Source organism: Haliotis rufescens, unplaced genomic scaffold (genome assembly GCF_023055435.1).
Source record: "Haliotis rufescens isolate VD_foot unplaced genomic scaffold, xgHalRufe1.0.p SCAF_2, whole genome shotgun sequence".
In the NCBI taxonomy this organism is placed as follows: Eukaryota; Metazoa; Mollusca; class Gastropoda; order Lepetellida; family Haliotidae; genus Haliotis; species Haliotis rufescens.
Window position 1 is genome coordinate 47,462,439 of NW_025963890.1, and position 24,567 is coordinate 47,487,005.

Here is a 24,567-nt window from a genome sequence, read left to right on the forward strand (position 1 = left end):
ATATTGATATTATCTTACTCCCTGGTATATTGCTGTTATCTTACTTCCTGGTATATTGCTGTTATCTTACTCCCTGTTATATTGCTGTTATCTTACCCCCTGGTATAATGCTATTATCTTACTTCCTGGTATATTGCTATTATCTTACTCCCTGGTATATTGCTGTTATCTTACTCCCTGGTATATTGCTGTTATCTTACTCCCTGGCATATTGCTGTTATCTAACTCCCTGGTATATTGCTTTTATCTTACTCCCTGGTACATTGCTGTTATCTTACTCCCTGGTATATTGCTGTTATCTTACTCCCTGGTATATTGCTGTTATCTTACTCCCTGGTATAGTGCTATTATCTGTGATGAAATGAGCGTTATACCTGATGTTGCTTACAAGAAGACGACAGATCCGATGGAGCAAGATTTATGATATGGTGAGCCACCTTTAAGGGCGGAAAACAGATCTTGTTCATATCTTGTGCGTTAATGTGACGAGATTTTATGTCCTGGCTCTGCAAGCATCAGACATCCTTTTTCAGCATAACAATGCTCGGCCGAACTCAACACGAGTCTGTACTGATTTCATGAGAGATCAGAACATAAACGTACTGCCGTGGCCTTCAAGGTCATCGGGACTCAACCCAATGTGAATTTAAAATCTACATATTAATGCATTAAACGATGTTTACAGGCCGCTGAATATCACACATACCTTGAAACCTCCTTGGTTCTGAGGCAACCATGACATCTACAATATGTTGTTGTTCAGATTTCTGCAGAGCGTCCACGAAGATGTCCAGAGCCTGGTCACAACAAACGGGTAGGGCTTCCACAAACCTCTGGACTTGATCTGGGTTTGGCTGGGGATCCTGCACATACTGGACTATGTTTGGAGTGAGCCTCTGAGAGTCCCGTAGGTAGACAAGAGCTGGACGGACCATGAGGTGCTCCACCAGGTACGAGTAATTCTTCTCAATGATCAGACGGTCTTTGGTTGGCATCGGGCGCACTGAAAATAGAAACACGATCGTATATATATAGATGATTCCGCTGACACAATAAGAAGACTAAAGGAAGAGCAGTTTATGGCAAATTGGCAGTCCCAGTTTCATACAAGTAATTGAGAACCTTTTGATTATCTGCTTACTTGAAGGTTATGGCAACACAGATCCAATTTGTTCTAAGTCTGTGCACTCGATCTAATAACAAGAATTAGAACTAGCCTGAAATGATCACCAGGAGTCGAGAGAGTAACAAAGACAAGGGTCGGGGCAATTATTCGTAAGGTCAATCAAACAAAAGTCTACTTGTCTGTTTACTCAAGTAACACCCGCCCCTTCTCACCTCGCTGAAATCACCCCAACACCAAATTTATCCCGATTATGTTTCTAGGTTTGTCAGCACCATGTCCGTGCTACAAAATGGTAAATGTCCAAGACCTGCATCACTTAGGGCTTTCCTCCCGAGATGGCAAGCCATGTTATAACTAAACATTCTGAACCTTTCTTTGTTTTTTTACTTTGCATAATTGATAACTGCTTCTGAGCATATGGTGAAACTCGGGGACTCGAACTTACACACTCTAACAGCATGTTCACGTTCGGTGAAAATGGGATTCACACCATAGAGTGCATTTTTATTTACCATCTAAGGGATTATGTATTCCACACTCATCACAGGCCTGTATCAGCTGATTCAGCCTGGTGGCACGGGTTGCCTGGGTAACACTGATTCCGTTCCACTCACAGATGACGGCCCAGAACAGAGTAGCAACATCGCCGGTGTAATCCTGTTCCTTCTTTAGTTCAAGCAGTCTGGTTCGATTAACTCCAAGGCATCTGGAGAACTGATTTATTCTGCTTCTGTCAGGCGAAACTATTCGACAGAGACATGAATCAAAATAGAGCCAATGGTAACAGTAAGGTAAACTAATGTACTTCCATCCTTTATTATTTTGCAAGCGATGTTTCATCCGCGAATGTTTATCTAAACTCGATTATGTAATTGCAACAGTGAAATACCTTTATGAAGGTTAGCTTTCTCATTATACTCAACAAATTCCAACATCATTATCACACTCACAACAATTTGTTAATACACTCGCTCACAAATGCATGCATTGTTATCACACTCGCTCACAAATTCATGCACTGTTATCACACTCGCTAACAAATTCATGCATTGTTATCACATTCGCTAACGAATTCATGCATTGTTATCACACTCGCTACAAATTTATGCATTGCTATACTCACAACAAATTTCTACATTGTTATCATACTTAGCGATAAATTCATGCATTGTTATCACATTCGCTAAATATTCATGCATTGTTATACTCACATCAAATTTCAACATTGTTATCATACTCACCAACAAATTCATGCATTGCTATACTCGTAACAAATTTCAACATTGTTATCATACTCACCAACAAATTCATGCATTGTTATCACACTTGCTAACAAATTCATGCATTGTTATCACACTCACTAACAAACTCATGCATTGTTATCACACTCACTAACAAACTCATGCATTGTTATCACACTCACTAACAAATTCATGCATTGTTATCAAACTCACTAACAAACTCATGCATTGTTATCACACTCACTAACAAACTCATGCATTGTTATCACACTCGCAAAAAAATTCATGCATTGTTTTACTCACAACAAATTTCAACATTGTTATCTAACTCGCCAATAAATTCATGCATTGTTATCATACTTACCAATAAATTCATGCATTGTTATCATACTTACCAACAAATTCATGCATTGTTATCATACTAAACAACAAATGCATGCATTGTTATCACACTCGCTAAAAAAATCATGTAATGTTATCATACTTGTTTACAATTCATGCATTGTTATCATACTAACCAACAAATTCATGCATTGTTATTACACTCGCTAACAAATTCTTGCATTGTTATCACTCTCACCAACAAATGCATGCATTGTAATCACACTCGCTTACAAATTCATGCATTGTTATACTCACAACAAATTCCTACATTGTTATCATTTTCACTATTATCAACATTGTCATAATTCTCTTCCAAATCTACGTTGTTACAATACTCACTGCTCAATCCCTACATTGTCTCAAACTCAATAAGAAATTCACATACTCAATAAAAAAGAAATTCACATACTCAATAAGAAATTCACATACTCAATAAAAAATTCATACACTGTTATCACATTTACTAATTCCTGCTTTGTTATCATACTTACTAACGAAGTCCTGGATGTTGACACAAAACCCTCTCACAAGAGGCGGCAGTTGAGGACACATGGTTGTAGGGCAGAGACTGGTTGACGCAGATTCCAATAGCTGATCCACCTTCATCCGTATTTCTTCAAGAATAGGAAGGTGTCCCTGAAACGTTGGTTGACACTCAGCATTTCCAATAAGTACATGCACGTGCATTAAAATACCATCAGAACAATGTGTTTTGCATATGTGCGATGACAAGTGTCAAGACGTAACGAACTATAAGAGAATTGTCTGCCTACCTAAAATCGCCAATTCCTAAGCATGAAACAGTGAGACTTAGACCTACATATATATGCTCCTCTAGAGCCTTACAGTGGACATATTACCACCATAATAAACTACTTGGCAAAAGAAACGATACACCAATATTTGATGTGGCTATACATTAAACTAAACAAGAAATGGTTATTCGATGGCCATCTTATGCCCGGCAGTTTATCTCCAATAAAGTTGATGTATATTTTGCAATATGCTATCTATCTAAACGCGTATCAAAACTCCCATACATGTATACACATATCTTTAAAGGCAAAATAACTATCTCTTTTTTGTTATTCGAACAGTATGGAAACATGTTGTACTGAGGATTATCTTTAGCAGGGTCGCGTTATCAGACGGTATTCCCTATTGTGACATAGAGCATCCCAACACGTCCACCTTGTATACGTGGATATACCAACTCGATAACTTGAATTCTTTTTATAGCAACTTACACCTATTGGCTCATTGAAACCCGTGTCTTGAGTACTGATTGTCATGGTGGATTTATTGAGACAGGCATAACTGAACGAAGGACGATATGGCTTCTCCTGTGAAATAAGGTGTTACATTTAAGGGAATATGAGGGTAAATCATGTTTAGTGCGGACATGTAAATACAATCACAAATGTTAGCGTTGAAACATTTATGGAATACTTTATCAATGTTAGTCATGTTAGCAACGCTGTATAATAGTGAAACATACTTCGGGAGGCATGTTGAAGAAAACGGTCTATCCAATATGAGCACCCCTGCTAGAACAATAAAATGGAAGCAATGAATTCAAGACAAAGACTCAGGACAGACGACCAGATAACTGTGTTGACACCAGGTTTTCTCCAATCTCATTATAATAAGGTCTTAGTTCTCGCTATCACTTAACAAAGATCTGAGGACATTCCATTACGGGTCACGTCAGAACGATTTTTCATCCAACCAATCAGAGCGTCGCTTACCAGATCATGAAAGTGACGGACGGAATGTGCTTTCTCATCATGCAACCTCGAAAAAATTAACAGAGGGTATTCCGAACGACAGTTACGTTTTTTTCAATATATCCATACAATCTAGGCCATCTATAAGCGATTACAGAATGTTTTTTTAACAGATTTAAATTTTATAAACGAGAATACGTCAAAATATGTTTCGAAGCGTAGTCGCCAGTTTGAAACTTGTGCCACAAAGCTCGAGAAAGGTGCCTTCTGATTGGCTAATGTCGATTGGTTGTCAGTCATTTCATTTGTCGTTTAAAGTTCGCGAAAGGTCGTTCTGACGTGACCCGTTATGGGATGCAATCAGATCTTTGTTTAGCGGTACCAAAAACTAAGATCTGATTTTAATGAGATTTGGTTTTCTCAAATAGGGCATGAGAATATGCTGCATTAGCGATATAGAAACAAACCTCCAATAAGTCATACTCTATGTACTGCCTTATGTGACACTATCCTGGTGTGCAAGTCATCGACTCTCACTTCGTTATGCAACATCTACTTGAACACATTATCTACAGATATATTCTATACCTCGTGGCTGTTCTTCATTGTCGCTATGGTAATTTCAGCTGCTTTCGGTTCGTCCTTGACTGCTTTTAATTCGTCTTTGGCAGCCAGGAAGTCTCCCTGCAAACTGTCCTTTTGGCTTTCCAGGATTGCGTTTCTTCTCTCTAGTTCAATCCGCTTTTCAGTGTCTTCCTTCACCTGCTCCATGAACATCTGTTCAAGTCTTATTTGGCCACTGACGACATGTTTGTTCAGACTTTCCATCCACGATATTTGTTCGTCGACCTTGGATACTAAATGTTGAAGTTCAAAATGCTTGTCATTGGATTTTCTGAAAATTAAATTAAGAATCCACACACATTAGGAGTTATCCACACATGAAAATACTTGGACTAGTATTGGATAGTAAAGGACCAACAAAATGCATTTCTGAACACTGTATCATAGCTTTAAATTATTCTATTAATCCGAATAGTTGAAGTGATACCTGCACTGTGTGTCCGCGACGTTTTGTTAACACATTTTCAGTCTCGTAGTTGTTCAGGATAACCAAAGATTGCAGTCGCGCAATCAGCGTCTTCAGCTCTTGCAAGGGCTCCATCTAAAGTGGATATGAAAGTCGCTTCAAAGGGTTTGCTTTTTGGTTTGTATCACACCATGTGACAATGTCCAGATTGAGGGACTTCCCAATTGTATTTGTATTGATAATGTAGCTTAAATATTAACTTCTCTTGGGTTTAAGGTGGTAATCAAATAACCACTAGGGCTTGTTTTGTATATAATTGAAGACACCAAAACCTTAGATTAGTTATTTAACATTAAATAATTCAAGAAAAAAATGGAACTTTTACAATGAATTGTATATTAATAAAACTTAACCTATATAACACTATGTATGCCTCCTTCTTTGATCCTGGTATGGAAATGATCTCAAAACAAGTGTCCAGCTTTAAAAAACCACCTCACACATTTTATTCCACAGACCACTGGTCTGTGCAATGCATGAATCTTGTGCATGAATCATGACGTCCCCAGCTTACCCATTCCCCTTCTTAGAGCATGCAGGTTGGTGTAACTGTGATGCGAGGATGATTGGGTCGGAGTATTGCGTGTGAGATAGGATAATTATTATAAATATACAATTTATTGTAAATTTTCCAAATTTTACAAACTTATCCTATCTCATACTTTGCATTTATCCCACGGTTGGACGGTGAGGGACAGATACCCAAGGCTGTAAAAGTCTGCAACCGTGAGATGTACACGAGGAAGGTAGTCCTAAACCGTGATACACTCTGACGATTATCACTTCGTCTAGGGTCGCCAAAGATGAGAACTCTTGCATGGGTTGCTCACCCAAATAACCTTCGAATGCCTTCCACTGCGCATCTGTGAGTCACTTTTCGAGAATATCCCTCAGTGATCAGATACAGTGATGGAGCAGTCTGGTGAGTGTGGCTAAAGTAACAGGTCTGTCCATCAGTGTAGACAATGATATCTTTGATCTGCAACATTTATGAGAATGGTGAACCAACTGCTCGATGACCAAAAAGGTGGGGCCAAAAGTAGGCGAATTTGTTTGGTGTCCATTATCTTCTGCAACACTCGAGGAAGAAGGCCTGGCGGAAGGTACACGTAAGTGTTGAGTCCTTCCCAAGAGAAGGCTAGTTCATCGTGATCCCACGCCTGCCGGTCTGGTATGAGGAAAATGGTAGCTGAGCATTGTATTGCGGCGCAAAGGGATTGCCTCCTGGGGTGCGGTAGATCTGGCAAATGCATTGAAAAATTTCCAGATTGTTTCATCAGGTCGTGATAGCACATCTGCTTTAACATTCTGATCCCTATAGAATGTGTGTCCCGAACCTTCACGTGAAGCTTGTTGATCAGTTTGAAGAACTGGATCATACGTTGCAACGATGTGGACATTGTCGATCCCACCATGTTGATATTCTATACCACCGATGCTTTGTCCGATTGAATTACCAGAGCGATGCTCGTAGAACTTGTGCCCAACGGGTTACTGCTAAAACCACAGCCCTTAACTCCAGGCTGTTGATGTGTAGATTTCGTTCATCTGCGGACCAACCCCCTGCTATCTCTTGATCCAAAGATTTCCAAAGCCACCATCGAAGGTGGTGGAGTAACAAGATCGGGACACGAATCCTGGATTTGCAATCGTCCCTCTGTGGGATTAGCCATATAAAACTGTAAATATAGGATTAAATCATTCGTAAAGCAAATTAAAACAAACATCTTGAAGGAAAAACTACCGAGAGTTACCGGAAACTACCGCGTGTTAATGAGCAGAGTTGTCGTGACCTGACATGACGTCATAGCGGAGATTTGACATGCAGATGATCACTGTTTCTATACAGTGTACAATGGGGCGTCCGACCTAACTGCTGTAAGCGTGCTTCTCTTGAGTTTCTCAGCAGCCGATGGGCCATGTTCAACTTCCTTCAAAGATGTCTTAAAACGACGATCCTTGTCCTGGTTCACAAAGGTACAAACAAAGTCTGCATCAGAGAGGTCCTTGCACTGGTTACATCATGTTTAGATTTTGCAAGAGTCAGACCACTCACAACAAATGGAGTCAAGGTCCTGAGCTGAAAACGTTCGTTTGCATTTCTCACAAGTTGTATGTGTCTTCCTATCCTTGACAACCTATTTGAACAGACGTAGTCGAAAAACTAAAATAAAAATGTAATTATCTTCATATCCCAAAATCATCGCGATGGAGACGTCATGTGATCAGGCTGCATGAGTTTCATGTATTGCACAGACCAGTGATGGTGATAGTGAGCATAGTTACAGGATGTATTTGGGTGAGTTGGGGTTTTTTAAGCTAAAAACTTGTTTTGGGGGTCGTTTCCACACCAAGATCGAAGAAGAAGGATGAAATGCTTAGTGTGAGGCAAGTTTAAAAATCAATTTGTCTTCACGTTTAAAAAAAAAATTCATTTTTTGCTGGACATTCTGCATATCTTTAAACAAATTGGTGTGATAAACAAATTAATTATTAGGCTCATTCTTTCATAGAAGACAATTTTTGTGTTTTGATGCATCATTCGTGAAAATATCCTTATCTGAGAAATATACTTTTCCCTCCTTGCTGCGCAGTGTAAATGGAGAGAACTGTGACACATCACAGGTAGACCATCCGAGAACCGGCTGACCAAGCGTTACCACCCCTGCACAGGATCGCTACATTCGACTGTTCCACCAACGTCATAGCCATGCCACAGCTATGGGGACTGCAGCACGCATCCCTGGATTGAGGAGGATATCAGACCAGACTGTCCGGAAGACAAGTTTGGTTTAGCGATGAAGCACGATTTCTTCTTTACCGGCGAGATGGAAGACAACGTATTTATCGTCGTCGAAAAGAGTGTTTTGCCCCACACTGTGTACGTGAATTCAACAGTTTCGGTGTCGGTGGTGTCATAGTGCGGGGCCATATCCTACACCACGAGATCTGACTTGGTTGTGGTTCAGGGAAATTTGACAGAAAATCGCGACATGAATCCAATTTTTAACCTCACCTTCTTCCATTGACCGCAAGAGGGAGCTGTTTCAAGAGGACCACCACACACAGCTCGTGTCACGGTAGACTACCTTCATAATGTCGACATCAACGTTTTACCCTTGCCATCGAGATCACCAGATCTCAACCCAATCAAACACGCCGCAAGCCCTCCCAGAAACTGGCAAACTCGTTACAAGCAGAATGGCGCAGAATTCCGCAGGAGAGAATCATTCAGTCAGTGCCGAGGGGATGCATTGCCGTGATTGCTGCCCTGGCCGGTCATATAAGAAACTGAGTTCACCGCAACATTGTGGCCTTATGTGACATGACAATGAACATTTTTCAATGCCTTTGTACAAAGTCAACATGTGACTATCGGGGTCCAAAATGTACATATACGGACTTAATGAGGTACAATAAACATATACCTCTTGGATCAGTCCTTAGAATCCCCATTCAATGAGAGTGTAAACAGCAACAAATTTTGAATCATGATATGGTAGGCTACATTGGGTCATCGATAGTCTCGCATTAATAGACGCGATGTTGTACACACGAAGACTAACCTTTAATTCTGCATTGATACATAGGTTCGCCTTGACCCAGTGTAAAGACACTGAGAAATTGGTCAATACTTCGGGGAAAAGGGAATTCCCCTTTTCTGTGATGTGTTCGAGCGCGTTGTTTAACAATGTGTTTAAAAGTTCAATCCAGGATTGAACGTACTGCACATGATGTTTACATGTCACACGTAACGTTCTATGGAAGTAATGTATATCTGTGACGTGGCTAGACGAACACAAACACATATTAAGGTTCTTACAAACTTCTATATCAAACGCGTTGTTATTATTGGGACAGCTATTTCACACTGTAGCAGAACATTACTAATCGACCAAACGCATCCTTAACAAATTGAATGCTAATAATATACATCGTGCGATATGAAGTCATGGTTCCCACTTCTCTGTCTGTTTTCTCCTGACACCAGCTAACTGCAAGGACGAATACATCAACAACACTTACCACTCAGATGGTTGAAACATTCATGAAACAATATTCCTCTCCACACCATGGCACATATACCAATGTAAAAGCTAATGTAGCTCTGAGCTGGCAACAAGTATGACGTCACACATTCGTGCCGTGTGCGCAAATGATTGATCAAAGTGCAAAAGTAACCTGCATATGTACATCGGACAACCAAATTTAATTAATCAGGCAAATGCCCCCTGATTTGCGTTATCATGAAAAATGTAGATATGGACTCCAGGTACATGCATCGGTCGTTTTATGTCGTCATCAATCAATAACAATAAACGCCCATGTTGTATGTTGTTACGTAGATATAAACATATTTTCCAGATCACTTTGAACAGATTTAGTTTTATTGACCGGCGCCGGAAGTCGCTGTTTTGAAATTGTTCACTGAGGAATTGTGGGGAGCAGCAATTTTTTGTGACAAACCTTTTCCTGCTCAAATTAATGGAAGTATGAGAAAGATGTAATGAAAAGGTGTTGTAAAGTAACAATCTTAAACTATGCATGGACATATTTTTTGTTCTAGAAATATTATTTATTATTTGCAACGACAGCAATTCATTTCTTAAGTTTTTAGTCAAAGAACTGCTCCCCCACACTTTAATGGCGACCAGACAAAAAACAGTCAAACTGAAAACATTCGACATGGAGCCACGAGGTGGGGTGAAATGGGTACAAAACCATTGCACTTATATAGCGACGTGCATGCACGTATGTGTGTATGCTTGTACTAGTCCAGACTGATGCCTACATATGGTGCTTGTCCCTTGAGATACCATGCCGCTGTTAAACATGAATACCCCACTCAGTCACAGTATAGTGACCCCAAGCCGACCAGTTCTTGTTTTAGCCCCTTAACGTCGAACGCCAGGCAGGGTAACAACATAAACCTTATTTTAAGGTATTTGGGTATGACGAGGCCGGGGATCGAACCCCGGAACTTCCGCTCTCCGGGCTGACGCTCTACAACTAGACCACGGAGGCGGTCCATGGAGCCATGATACCAGCTGTGTGTTTTCCCATGTTATCAGCTTTCTTCAAGGACGGACGCATCAACAACACGTCACACACAGATGTAGATAGTGAACACCTGCCTTCCGCTCTCCGGGCTGACGCTCTACCACTAGACCACGGAGGCGGTCCATGGAGCCATGATACCAGCTGTGTGTTTTCCCATGTTATCAGCTTTCTTCAAGGACGGACGCATCAACAACACGTAACACACAGATGTAGATAGTGAACACCTGCCTTCCGCTCTCCGGGCTGACGCTCTACAACTAGACCACGGAAGCGATCCATGGAGCCATGATACCAACTGTGTGTTTTCCCATGTTATCAGCTTTCTTCAAGGACGGACGCATCAACAACACGTCACACACAGATGTAGATAGTGAACACCTGCCTTCCGCTCTCCGGGCTGACGCCCTACAACTAGACCACGGAGGCGGTCCATGGAGCCATGATACCAACTGTGTGTTTTCCCATGTTATCAGCTTTCTTCAAGGACGGACGCATCAACAACACGTCACACACAGATGTAGATAGTGAACACCTGCCTTCCGCTCTCCGGGCTGGCGCTCTACCACTAGACCACGGAGGCGGTCCATGGAGCCATGATACCAACTGTGTGTTTTCCCATGTTATCAGCTTTCTTCAAGGACGGACGCATCAACAACACGTCACACACAGATGTAGATAGTGAACACCTGCCTTCCGCTCTCCGGGCTGGCGCTCTACCACTAGACCACGGAGGCGGTCCATGGAGCCATGATACCAGCTGTGTGTTTTCCCATGTTATCAGCTTTCTTCAAGGACGGACGCATCAACAACACGTCACACACAGATGTAGATAGTGAACACCTGCCTTCCGCTCTCCGGGCTGACGCTCTACAACTAGACCACGGAAGCGATCCATGGAGCCATGATACCAACTGTGTGTTTTCCAATGTTATCAGCTTTCTTCAAGGACGGACGCATCAACAACACGTCACACACAGATGTAGATAGTGAACACCTGCCTTCCGCTCTCCGGGCTGACGCTCTACAACTAGACCAAGGAAGCGATCCATGGAGCCATGATACCAACTGTGTGTTTTCTCATGTTATCAGCTTTCTTCAAGGACGGACGCATCAACAACACGTAACACACAGATGTAGATAGTGAACACCTGCACGACAGATAACGCAACACACCATCCGACATCTTATACCGGAAAGCTAAACATAGCTGTGAGCTGGCAATGACGGAACGTTCTTTTCCGATTACATTGCAATATCCACGTTATATACGACGTTATACAAACCATGAATTATTTAAGCCTACAATTATACAGGAAAATACCCCTTAGACTTGCCTGATCATGGAAAAGGTAGCTATACGTCGACTATTGCCTTAAGGTCCTAACATCGGTCGCCATGTATCTTCATTAGTCAATTTACAACATACATGGACCTTAATAAACCACATGTATTGACCTCAGTAATGTTGGTTGGCTGGTTGGTTGTTTTACGCCGCACTCAGCAATATTCCAGCTATATGACGGCGGTCTGTAAATAATCGAGCCTGGACCAGACAATCCAGTGATTGATATCATGAGCATCGATCCACGCAATTGGGACATGATGACATGCATCAAGCAAGTCAGCGAGCCTGACCACCCAATACCGTTAGTCGCCTCTTACGACAAGCATAGGCTCCTTTTACTGCAAGCGTGGTTTGCTGACGACCTCTTCTATCCCGGATCTTCACGGGTCGACCAGACAATCCGGTGATTGACATGAGCATCGATCCACGCAACTGGGATCGTTGACATGCATCAACCAAGTCAGCGAGCCTGACCACACGATCCCGTTAGTCGTCTCTTACAACAAGCATAGTCGCCTTTTACGGCAAGCATGGGTTGCTGAAGACCTATTCTACCCCGGATCTTCACGGGTCGACCTCAACAAACGCCGCTGTTACATATTGTAATAAAGGGATAAGAATAGTTTCCTGATCACCTGACTGAATAGATAAGTGCTTTCTTTGAAATAGAGAACGTGTAAAAAACCTTTCAATTCAAATAGTGAGTGAGTGAGTGGGTATGGTTTAACGCCGCATTTGGCAATATTGCAGGAAAATCACAGCGGGGGAAATGAGTTTCATACATTGTACCCATGTGGGGAATCGAACCCGGGCCTTCGGCGTGACGAACGAACGTTTTAACAACAAGGCTACCTCACCGCCCCTCCATTCAAATATAGATACTGTTTGTCATGGATATCTTAAAACGCATTGTAAAGTACATAAACTGTGACATAAGTCAATAAATAAATCCACAAATTTGCACAAACTTCCTGATTTTGATCTTTGTAAGTATATTCTGCGGGTGGAGCGGTGGTGTAGACCGGTTGGTAAAGGCCTGGGTTCCAACCCAACATTGGCACACTGTGCTATGTATATTGTTTGTTTCACAGGCCGATGTGTTGCCGGATGCGAGCGGCGTGACACCAAGCACACTCACTCTAGATAGCATACAAGTACAATGGCGACTCATGGTTTTCGCAGAACGGAAGAGCATGTTCTTCCTGCTGTTACGGCATCCCAACATTCATATAACGTTTGTTATAAGATCTTCCATATGTCACGACTGGGTGCCATTAGCTGTTCGCGGGGGCAACAATCTTCTTCCAAACGTCTTGGCCTGGGATCGGTATCAGTGAGTGAGTGAGTTGGGTTTAACGCCGTTTTGGACAGTATTCCAGTTAAAGCACGGCGTTTCAGCTTCACGTGAGAGTAAAGCTCGAAGTGATGCAGGTCTTAGACGTTTATTGCGAGCACGGGTATTGTGCTGACAAACCTAAAAATATAATCGGGTCAAACCGGGATTTGTGTACCCAAAGGACGCAATTCTGAGAAGCGAATTGCGGCGCCTTAGACAACCTGGCCACCCGTACCCCAGGTGATCGGTAAGTTCAATTATTTAATATAGAGCGTAAACGTATTTGGATGTAGATCTGAATGATTAATGTAATGATGAATTAATACAAATGTAATGTCTACGTAAACATTAGGAGATGATGTAGCTTTCCAACGGGTACTCCATGGAAGAATAAACGAATGTAATATTTCGTATCAGAATGTGAGAATTCACAAACCAAAACATATGGAATACTGTAAGGGACATTCTCGCGATCTCGCATTCTCGCGATCTCGACCTTTGGAAACGAGGTAAATATGCCCAAACCACGAGAATGCGAGATTGCGAGAACGCGAGATTTGGCCAAATTCTCGCGTTCTCGCGATCTCGCATTCTCATATTTTTGGTACATAGCACTTTTTGTCAAAAGTCAACAACACGAGAATGCAACATTTGGACATGATGCAAAAAAACGCAACCTCGCAATCTCGACTTGTCAAATTAGGCCACAAAAACACGAAATCGCGAGAACGCGAGAATGCGACATTTCGTTTCTAATCTACACGGCAACATCAGAGCCAGTGTTCGATCAGGAGAAAAAGGAAAAGAAAAGAACAAGTGCCTAAGGCAGAGAATTTATGGATGTCTACTTCTTTATTATGAGGAACACAACGTTTCAGAGTATATGCTTACTCCTTCATCAGGTGAATATTTCCTCAAAATTAAGTTGACATTCATAAATTCTCTTCCTTATGTGTATCACTTCTAAATGCCATTATTCAAAGACTTCAGGTGCCTTTGGTTGAGATACAACTGATAAATTATTTGTTATACACGAAGATGGCATTGTGTGTTCATGTCTTGTTTGTTGTTTGAACCTGCACTGGTCAATATTCCAGCAATACGACATTTTAAGATATGTGAATAAACTGTGAATAAATTGTCCTTATATGTATGTCGGTTGCTATGCAACTGCTGATAACTTAAACGGCGGAAATGTCGGAGGAAATTAGAGCTTATAAACTTCCAAAGTAATATAAACCGAGGATTTGCATGAAACGTTAATTTCTTTTTTTATTGAGAGGTGGATGATTGAATATATTTAGGCGGGAGAATGGATGAACATACATAAAGAGCAATGACGGTAATTTAGGAGCGATGGAACATGAGAAACACACACATAACTACAGAGGGTGTTAAGGTTTTCCTAAAGAGTGTGTCGCATGGAGTGTGTTGGAATGTGTACCTTATACAGGAAGGTTTCCACAGTCTAGAGTGAACATCTTACAACTGATATTCAGGGTTACATTCCAAGAACATGTTTAATCTGTGATATACTGCTCATTTATCGTGACAAACAATTAAACACAACATAACATTTTATTTGTAAAATCAAAAAGAGAATGCATGAAAAAACAACACAGAACTGGATTGACGTGTTTTTTAAAATATATTTTCCTATAGGAGTATCCTTTTGCCCTTTCAGTCATCTATATTTGGGAACATCAGTGTCATAAATAATCAGTATGAATAACCAGAACCAGAGTTTACATAAACAATTTCACAAAGATATGTGTTTATAAGAAAAATGTCAGGTTCCAGCTGCCAATGCAAAAACCATCATACCCTTGTCGGCAGTGAGAGAATGTTGTTGATACAACAGAATACAGTATACTGCATAAACAAATTTGCAAGTATCCAGATGAAGGAACTATGTAAATCTAAGTATATACAGCCCTAAGTACACATGTATAAGTCATTACGTTTGTTCATTTAAATACATCAACAGCATACCCAGATCCAGGTAATAATAAATAGAGTAAAACCCGACTACAAAACTGTTCATAACAGCCACCTCGAATGAAGGTTAATCTCACTTTCTCCTAATCTCAAAGCCTTTTCATAATCATAAAAAAATCCCTGCTAAAAGCAGAGGGATGCTAGGCATGAACTGATGTGTCCATATACTTCATGGACAAAGTACTATATTGTACTTTGCAAGGTCTGTGCCATCTCAATAGCATGTGGTTCATAGTGCTAGGACACTTCACACACCAAAACATAGGTCTTCTCTTTTGAAACTCCGGGCTACTTGAGCCAAAAAGAATTATGTTTTTCGTTCACGGTTGAGGCTTTTTCAACGCTATGCTTTAGACTTTTGCTCATGATTTTTGTACAAGGAAGTGTCCGCAATGATTGCCACATACTGAAAGTATGTTTTTATTAATTACATCTTTATATATTAAACATGTACATCTATATATATATAACATGTACATCTATATATAAAATATGTACATCTATATTATAAAACGTCAAAGCCATATAATGACCAGTCTTCAAAACAGATTTCATTGGGTGTAAAAGGCAAAATAGTAATGATATTTAACCGAATGGATTACTGAAATCCGTTATGACATCATGTTCTTGCGAAAAAAGAAAGTATGTCCTGCCCTACTGGTAGACACGCCATGGAATATATAGGAAAAAACCCCTTCATTCATTTCAAGAGAATGTTGGGAAACAATGAAACAAGTGCAAACATTTTCGGTACCCCTTTCTTCGCAATGACCAAATGCAATCCACAAGATAAGACACTAATTCCAACAGTGATTCTTTACATAAATAGGGAAACACATATAATTCATGTGCATGAAGTGCGTTCCGTATTCTCTCGATATTCTATCATGTTCTTCTCTACGCAATCCATGTCCGGTCTACAGTCATTGCGGACTGGTAGCTTCAAGACTGTACTTCTTTGATTTGAAGATCCTGAATGGTTTAAAGTTTAATTTAAATCTGCTTTTCTTTTTCGTTTGCCCAGCAATATTCTGAGATCGATATAAAACTTTCTTGTCTTCTTGCATCATAGGTGATGAGTAGTCGCATGACTTTCTGAACCTTTCGGGGTTGGTCGCTACAATAGTATTTGCGATGTGTTGTTGTCCAGATTTCTGCAGAGCGTCCACGAAGATGTCCAGAGCCTGGCCACCACACACGGGTAGGACTTCCACAAACCTCTGGACTTGATCTGGGTTTGGCTGGGGATCCTGCACATACTGGACTATGTTTGGAGTGATCTTCTGAGAGTCCCGTAGGTAGACGAGAGCTGGTCGCACCATGAGGTGCTCCACCAGGTACGAGTAATTTTTCTCAATGATCAGACGATCTTTGGTTGGCATCGGGCGCACTACAAATGGTTACAGAGAGGGTGTAGTGCTCAAATGTGACTCTGGAGGAACCTCTCTGAATTCAGGACACCAGTTAAAACGTACAAATGAATACGAAAACAATAACTTTTTCAATCAGAATTTCGAAACGAATCCAGAATAACCACTCTGTTCCCAAACATTTTGTCCTCTTAAAAAGGTTATTGCTACTTACCTGATAATGGATTAGTTATCCAACACGCATCGCATGCCTGTATGAGCTGGTCCAACATGGTTGCACGATTTGCCTCGGTATTATTGATGCTGTTCCACTCGTAGATGACGGCCCAGTACACACTTGGCAGGTCCTGTTTGTAGTCATGTTCATCCTTTAATTGACAAAGTCTGGACTGGTTCACTCCAATACATCTTGAGAACTTATTCATCCGACTTTTCTCTGAACCTGAAGGAACAATGAACTACTAGTATCTCATTTTCTATCTCTTCCCACATGAACATATCTGAAATGGATTCCACATTTTGTTTCAAACGCCGTTCGACGCCGTCGGTATATGATGATACACAATGAAGTTACCGAGTCTGACCACCTCATCCATTCAGTCACCTTGTACAACTCTCATGGTTTGCTGGGGACTATTGTTATTGGAACTCAAAAGTAAAAAAAATTACATATACTTCACAGTTATAATACCCATCATTTGCACAGTCAGTGTGTACTGTACACATACATTATTGTCTCATCCACAGTAAAAGTTATCCCTAATACCGATACTGACCAAATTATGCTGACTTAAACTTCAACATGTTATCAAAATATCCAATTACCGTTTCAAATATTGAAAACAAGCACACTTCCTAGCTTCACTAAGGCATTTTGTCTCGATTATACGCCCAAACAGATTCCAAAGAGCGTAAAAGGCAAAATAGCGATTAAAACTATATGAAGGGATCACTGAACATCAGTGATGACTCCAGGTGTTCGACAGGTGTATGGCACAGCCAACCATTGTTAAGATAACATTGGCTAGATATACTCACTGACTGCGTCCTGGATGTTGACACAAAAACCTCTAATTAGAGGCGGAAGTGGTGGAAACGTGGTTGTTGGTGTAGGGCAGGTGGAAGCAGCTTCAAATAATTGTTCAATATTTTTCCGTATTTCCTCGACATCCTTGTGAATTGTTTCCTGAAAGGTTTTAAAAACTAATTAAACTTGAATCTAAACTTCCAGAAGGGTCAGTTCTGTTAATAAACCCATAAAACGTAAGAAGTTAAAAAACTAAAAGGAACAGAAACTAGGAAGGTAAGTGACAAAGTGCTGCAACATTCTGATCATAAAATGTCGTGATGTTTGATATAGCTTCCCTCGTATGTTTGTTTTGTTATTTAAAAATGAGAATGTTTTTTGTTTGTTCCTTTTTTGTTCAGCTCTCAGTATTTCAGTATGAGAACAACCTGTAAATACCACTCGATTTAGTTTTTCGCCTCATACAACAAGCATAACTTGCTGTGGAATTCCACGGGAACCAATTACGTGGCATGAAATAGTAGAAATATACAAACCTCCTCAGATTCGGATTTTAGGCGAAGATTATTGTGAATGCGACAGAATAGGGAGGGAATGACATAGTACTAGGGAAAGAATTCAACAGAAATAATAATGACATGTTAATGAGCATCATAAATATTATTGAAAATCTTACAATAATAGTCTCACTGAAACCTGTGTCTCGGGTATCAACTGTGGTTGTTGATCTCCACCTATTGATGGAATGTCTGCCGAAGGACTGATCATGAACACCGTTCTGTGAACAAAAAGTGTTATCCCATGAGGAAATATTTTCATCGCCTGCAGGTAAACTGGTTTTGAAAATTACTCCACAAACCTACACGATGATGTGTTACAAACTGCAGTTAAACCCCTGAGAGTTAAGTCTTATTACCATGACACTTTAATCGGAAATGAGCTCACAGATCTATTCCAAAGGTGACTACTTTTCTACTCTTTCTCCAATCACCTACCTCATCAAGGTCATCATGGGACACACTCCTTCGAAGAAGTGTGTGTATTTCGTTGTTGTCCTGTGTTGTCTGAGTTAGCTTGTGCTCAAATTCCTTCGTTTCGTAGGCTTCCAATTTCCCTGTCAGATATGTTACACGTTGCTCCAGAAAATCACAGTTCCCTTTAGCTGTTGCTTCAGAATCATGGGCTTCAACCAACTTGTTCTGTAGAATGGCATTTTCTCTCTCCAGTTCTACGCGTTTTCGGTCTGATTGCTCTGACATTTCCCTCATCATTTGCATCAGTTGATCGACCTTGGCGACTAGCCTCTGTATTTCTTTGTTTTCCTGTAATCATAGTACCATGTCCACATCCTCAGCATATTGTAAATAAAATACAAAAAACATTGTGTGTGTAGGGGAGGAAGGGTTTAATAACGCCAAAATTCAGCAATATTCCAGCCATATGACAACGTCTTATACATATATGGAATCTGGACCAGACGATTCAGTGATATGTATCACAGACAACGTTCCACGTCAAACGCAATTTACCAAGTGACCGTGCCGACAATTCAGTCGTCTGGTACGTCGAACTTCGTCAAGTCCAACGGGTCTGATCAAAACGTGTCATCTTGTTCGGCGTTACTACTTACATTCTTGAAAGAAAGAAACTGATTCTTATGCTGTGGGCGAGGACATGGATGAATAAGCGAGTGATTGAGTTTAAGGCCACGTTGAACAAGATGTTTGAGGAACTAGAGGTGACCAGTGATGATAATCTGGGCGAAACTGGGCTCAAGGCCACGATCTGTGCTTAACGACTTAGACGACAGGACCACCTGAGCCAACACGACAACATTAGTGAGTGCATGAATATGGTTTTGCGCCGCTTTTAGCAATATTCCAACTGTATCACGACGGTGTACACCAGGAATGGGCTTCAGACATTGTGCCAATGAGTGTAATCGAACCCGGCGTGGCGAGCCTACCTCATCTCCCTCACGGTGACATTAACCTAGATGTGGCATTTGTATGGTATAATCCGTACTTGCACTGATTTTAGGGGATATCGCTTGCTAGGCCTTTTATCAGTTTCAGCCAAACTTTCGGCTAAAACACTCTTCAGGAGATTGAATGTCGTCTTCATCTTCTGAAAAGGCTCTTCCTGCAAAAATACGAGAAAGTTTCCAAGGTCAGTTTTGCACCTTTTAAGGAGTACATTCAGAATACAGTACAACTCTGCGTGAGGACGATCTCTGCCGTACGCCACATGTCACTTAGACAAGCATCCAGTTTTTTTGTGCGGGTCCTTCGACGCGACATCACGACCATCTGAGTGTCAGGCCAACGGCTGAGCTACGCCAACACTGTTAAACTAATAGAAAACGTACCTAGTCATGCCAAAGAAGTTACGGAAAATAACGGAACGGGTCGAATGGTACTTAAGGATGAGCCGAAATATCGGTAAATGAAAACGGCTACAGGCGTTGAATTACCGAATGCACATGAATGAATTTTTAAAAACGTTTTGAGTGATTTTGTGACACACAAGTTTGTGAGGAAACATTCCTAGGATAATGTAGATCATTGTAAGGAACGAGAATCGTTCAGACAGACTACTGACCCCACGAAGGCAAGTCGGCTTTTGAATCATTACTGAACAAATGTAGCAAGTGAAAGTGATTTGGATGAAGATTTCTTGCAGCCAAAATTGTCCAAGCAACCCTGATGCTAGGCTGACGTCAGCTAATGCTAAGACTATCTGGTAACTTAATTACGTTAATAAAATGAAATGGCATAGTGACGTACATGTACCTGAAAGATTTGTGGTACTGAATTCTAGGGTAGGCCAAAATTTGCTCATTTTAATGCAGCATTGTTATCAAGAAGAGTTGTATCTTTTGTACCTCAGCATGAGTCTCGGCAGTATCAACTTGTACATGTGTTGTAGTTTGTAGACCACTCGACATGCCTCGTCTGTCATTCCCACTTGTATGAAATACCCCTCTGCTCGACGACATCCTGTCCTGGCCACTTGATGTGCTCCTGTCCTTGAAACTCAATGTCTTGTTCCCGCTGTTCAATGATGTATTGTCTCCTCTACGTAAAAACAATGCTTGATTCGACGTCTTTATGTCCTCTACGATTGACGTCATGGTGTTTGTTCCTCTCGACGATATTCTGTCTTCTCTGCTTGACATAATTCTGTCCTCTCCCCTTGACGTCATATTGTCCGGCCGTATCGAAGTCATTCTGTCCTCTCCCCTTGACGTCATATTGTCCGGCCGTATCGAAGTCATTCTGTCCTCTCCCCTTGACGTCACATTGTCCGGCGGTATCGAAGTCATTCTGTCCTCTCCCCTTGACGTCACATTGTCCGGCCGTCTCGAAGTCATTCTGTCCTTTCCCCTTGACGTCATATTGTCCGGCCGTCTCGAAGTCATTCCATCCTCTCCCCTTGACGTCATATTGTCCGGCCTTCTCGAAGTCATTCTGTCCTCTCCCCTTGACGTCATATTGTCCGGCCGTATCGAAGTCATTCTGTCCTCTCCCCTTGACGTCATATTGTCCGGCCTTCTCGAAGTCATTCCATCCTCTCTCCTTGACGCCACTCTGTTCTCTGTCCTTGTCGTCATGCTGTCTGGTCGTCTTGGCTACTATCAGTCCTCTCTATTCCGACAGTAGAACGATTCAGACCACACTAGTCATTCAGCGTCGAATTACATCTGGAATATCATTGAAACTGATATTGATGGCAAAAAGCAAAGCATAGTAAGTAGCAAAATGTAAATGTAATAAACATTATTCTGACGATAAATATGGCCATAAACATATCAGTTAATACGATAGAACTCCAGACAATATCGTTGGTTTACATGAACAATTCTAAACTCAAAATATCAGTGTATATGTAACACTTTCGATTCATAACAGCAAGTGGTATGTGCCTTATAGTTCATGAATACATAATGTCAACATAAAACGACAATGTGAAAATGGATATGTTAAAGTGTTATAATTTGCACACATAATGCATCATAACGATCGTGTACATTGACAACAATTACTGTGGATTAGTCAGAAACTTACGGGGAACATCAGAAATATGCTTTCCCAATATATCGTTATGTTAATGAGCAGAGAACAAGGCATATATTTGTATCATACGTCGAGTTAATGAGTGTTGCTTAACACAGTGAGCAATATGCTGAGCAATATTCCAGCTATATGACGGCGGCCTGTAAACAATCGAGATTGGGCCAGACAACCCAGTGACTGAAAGCAGGACCAGTGAGTCTCACCATCAGATACGATGTCACGAAATCAGCAAAGCCACCAAGACTGATCCCCAATCCATTTTTGTTGACACGCATAACTTACTGGGGGCCAATTATACCACGCATTCCATACAGGACGCAATAAATATAGTAGCATATCTCCACACTTTTGTATGGATAACAACTTATATTCTTTCTACGAAGTTTCAGAGCTACTTCTTGCTCCTTCGTCAACATTCACCCGATGAAGAAGCATGAAGAAACTCTGAAACATCGTACAAAGAATAAAATAAGTTGCTTCTCGTAAAAAGTATGTATTCATATTCTCCCAACATTTAAATGCCTATCAAAAGCTTCGAAGTATTTAAAGTTGCTCTATTTATAGATTGTCTGCTTTGTATTGCGATTTGATATGAGATCGTAAAAGCAACGGTCGATATTAATCCATGTAAGCCTTACGCAGCACTGTTTGATGCATGTGTGTGAATTAAAAATATCTCTAGTTCATTTCTAATTTTGAATACACATCATGTGGCCATGGTGAATGACTAAAACCAAATATATTACTGTTTTCAGAAGTTTAGGAAATATATATAATCTCATATATATAGTCGGGGCGATGGATACGTGACCGACTGGAAACATACTGCATGATTTCAACACAAAGGTTGTTATCAATTCTAGTTCATTTCTATTTTTGATTACACGTCATGTAGCCATGGTGAATGACTAAAAACCTATATATATATAGCTTTTTCAGAAGTTTAGGAAATATACATGTACCTAATCTCATATAAAGTCGAGGACGATGGGTACGTGACCGACTGGAAACATACTGCATGATTTCAACAACACAAAGGATGTTTAAATACTCTGCACTGAACTTCAAATTCTCTATAGCCTGTCTGTGTGTTATCAGTCGCTATTGTATGTCCCTGGGTTGCATAGGAACATGTCAAAGTGACATTGTTCTCCGCCCCGAAACATGAAAAGACGTAACTGCTATTATCCTTTTTGTATGTGCATTGATCTGTTGCACATTCCACTCGTTACTGTATTACATGCTGATCTCCATTCACGGTATAACGTTTTATTCTTATTACAAGAGCCATTAGATATGCCACATGAGTCATTTAAGCAATGGGCGTTTGATATCCCCAAGGAACTTTGTAGTTTATGTCACTGCAGGGTAGGACGGGTGGGGGGTGGGTGTGGTTTGGGTGTGTGTAGGGGTGGTGGTAGGGCATTATGCATAACCTATCAAATATTAATTTCTGTAAGTTTTGTCAGAACTTTGACCCTAATGTATGAAAACGAAACGATTTGTCGAAAGTCAGATATGCCTCCTATACTGCCATGATATACTGTACCTCTGAATACGGATTTTCATAGGTAAAGTCAATTTTTAACTTTCACGACTCTATCGCCTCCACCCTTACAACCCATCGGTATGTAGGTCATCAACCGTCTAGCATTATTGTGGCTGTCCACGAACATTGAGAAGACTTACCTTGACGTTCACACCCGCATTATGTCCCACACCACACCTTTGGATCAGTGAGATCCGAGCCGTTATACTAAGGGACAGGCCTCAGGAGTAGATTAACGATCTCTGCCGCGCCCATGAGTGTTATTGATTCATTGGGACTTCCCTTAGCGCCTTTTCACCTGACGTTAGCCAATAGCTGTTTATAATGACGTGGCTTGAAACCTCGTCAAAAGAACTCCATATATCGAGACGGTGTTTTTACTTCCTGTAGATTATACGCACTCGGTACATTGACGGTGACCTGTCCTACCGGCTATATTGACTTGTTTATTTTGTTTTTGGTATAAGCCGAACTCAATAATATTACAACAATTTGACCTGTAAATAATCGAGGCTGGACAATACAAACCAGTGATTGATATTATGAGCAGCGTTCCAAACTCTCGGAGGATAGTGACACGCAATGAAGCAAGTCACCGATCCTGACCACCCGATTCAATAAGCTTTAAAAAGGATATGTTTCTTGGGCACATTAAAAAATGGTACCCTTGTTGATGAAGCAGATTCTGTTATCCATGCAATAAACACACACGACACTGGCATTGTAATAACGATTTCAATGTGTGCCGGGTGAGAAACATATATTTTGATACAGCCTGAAGCAGCCTGGTACAAGCATAGATTGCCGAGACGGAATCCCCACGGGGTGGCCTAACATTGATATTCTGCTCAATGCGTAATGCATTTAGTGAGTATGTTTTTAAGTAGCTTTTAGCATTATTCAAGAAATATCACGACGGCGGACACCAGAAATGGGCTTTACACATTGTTACCATGTGGGGATTCGAACCCGGAACTTAGGCTTTAAAAACAAGGCTACCCAACCGCCCATCGGTAAATCAAAGTTCAAATGAAATGTGATACTAAAATCAATAAAGGTCTATTGTCAACAATATACATTTTAAACAACTCTACCTAGAAAACACGCGATATCCTGTCAAAACGTAAAAAAGATCCAAAACTAGTGGTGTATTACGGTGCTGCTCTATGTACATTATTACAGTGCTGCACCATGTACATTATAACGTTGCTGCTCCATGTACATTATTACGGTGCTG

At 40.9% G+C, this 24,567-nt stretch overlaps 1 protein-coding gene across 2 annotated transcripts in view; it reads right to left on the reverse strand.

Moving 5' to 3' along the window:
• The window catches only part of LOC124142216, a 50,042-nt gene extending 26,353 nt beyond the window's left edge, over positions 1-23,689 (reverse strand). Inside the window, exons 1-9 of one of the 2 annotated variants that reach the window (XM_048400071.1) lie at positions 23,471-23,689; positions 20,590-21,408; positions 19,731-19,847; positions 18,701-19,027; positions 18,382-18,483; positions 17,717-17,864; positions 16,893-17,120; positions 16,461-16,698; positions 707-765 (exon numbers count right to left, since the gene is read on the reverse strand). In XM_048400071.1, coding sequence (XP_048256028.1) covers positions 707-765; positions 16,461-16,698; positions 16,893-17,120; positions 17,717-17,864; positions 18,382-18,483; positions 18,701-19,027; positions 19,731-19,847; positions 20,590-21,318 — 1,948 coding nt within the window. In that variant the 5' untranslated portion in view covers positions 21,319-21,408; positions 23,471-23,689. Of the gene's footprint in view, positions 1-706; positions 766-15,811; positions 16,699-16,892; positions 17,121-17,716; positions 17,865-18,381; positions 18,484-18,700; positions 19,028-19,730; positions 19,848-20,589; positions 21,409-23,470 lie in introns of those variants that run through there. The other variant, XM_046510553.2, reaches the window with a different exon arrangement.
• Between the last annotated feature and the right edge of the window lie 878 nt (positions 23,690-24,567).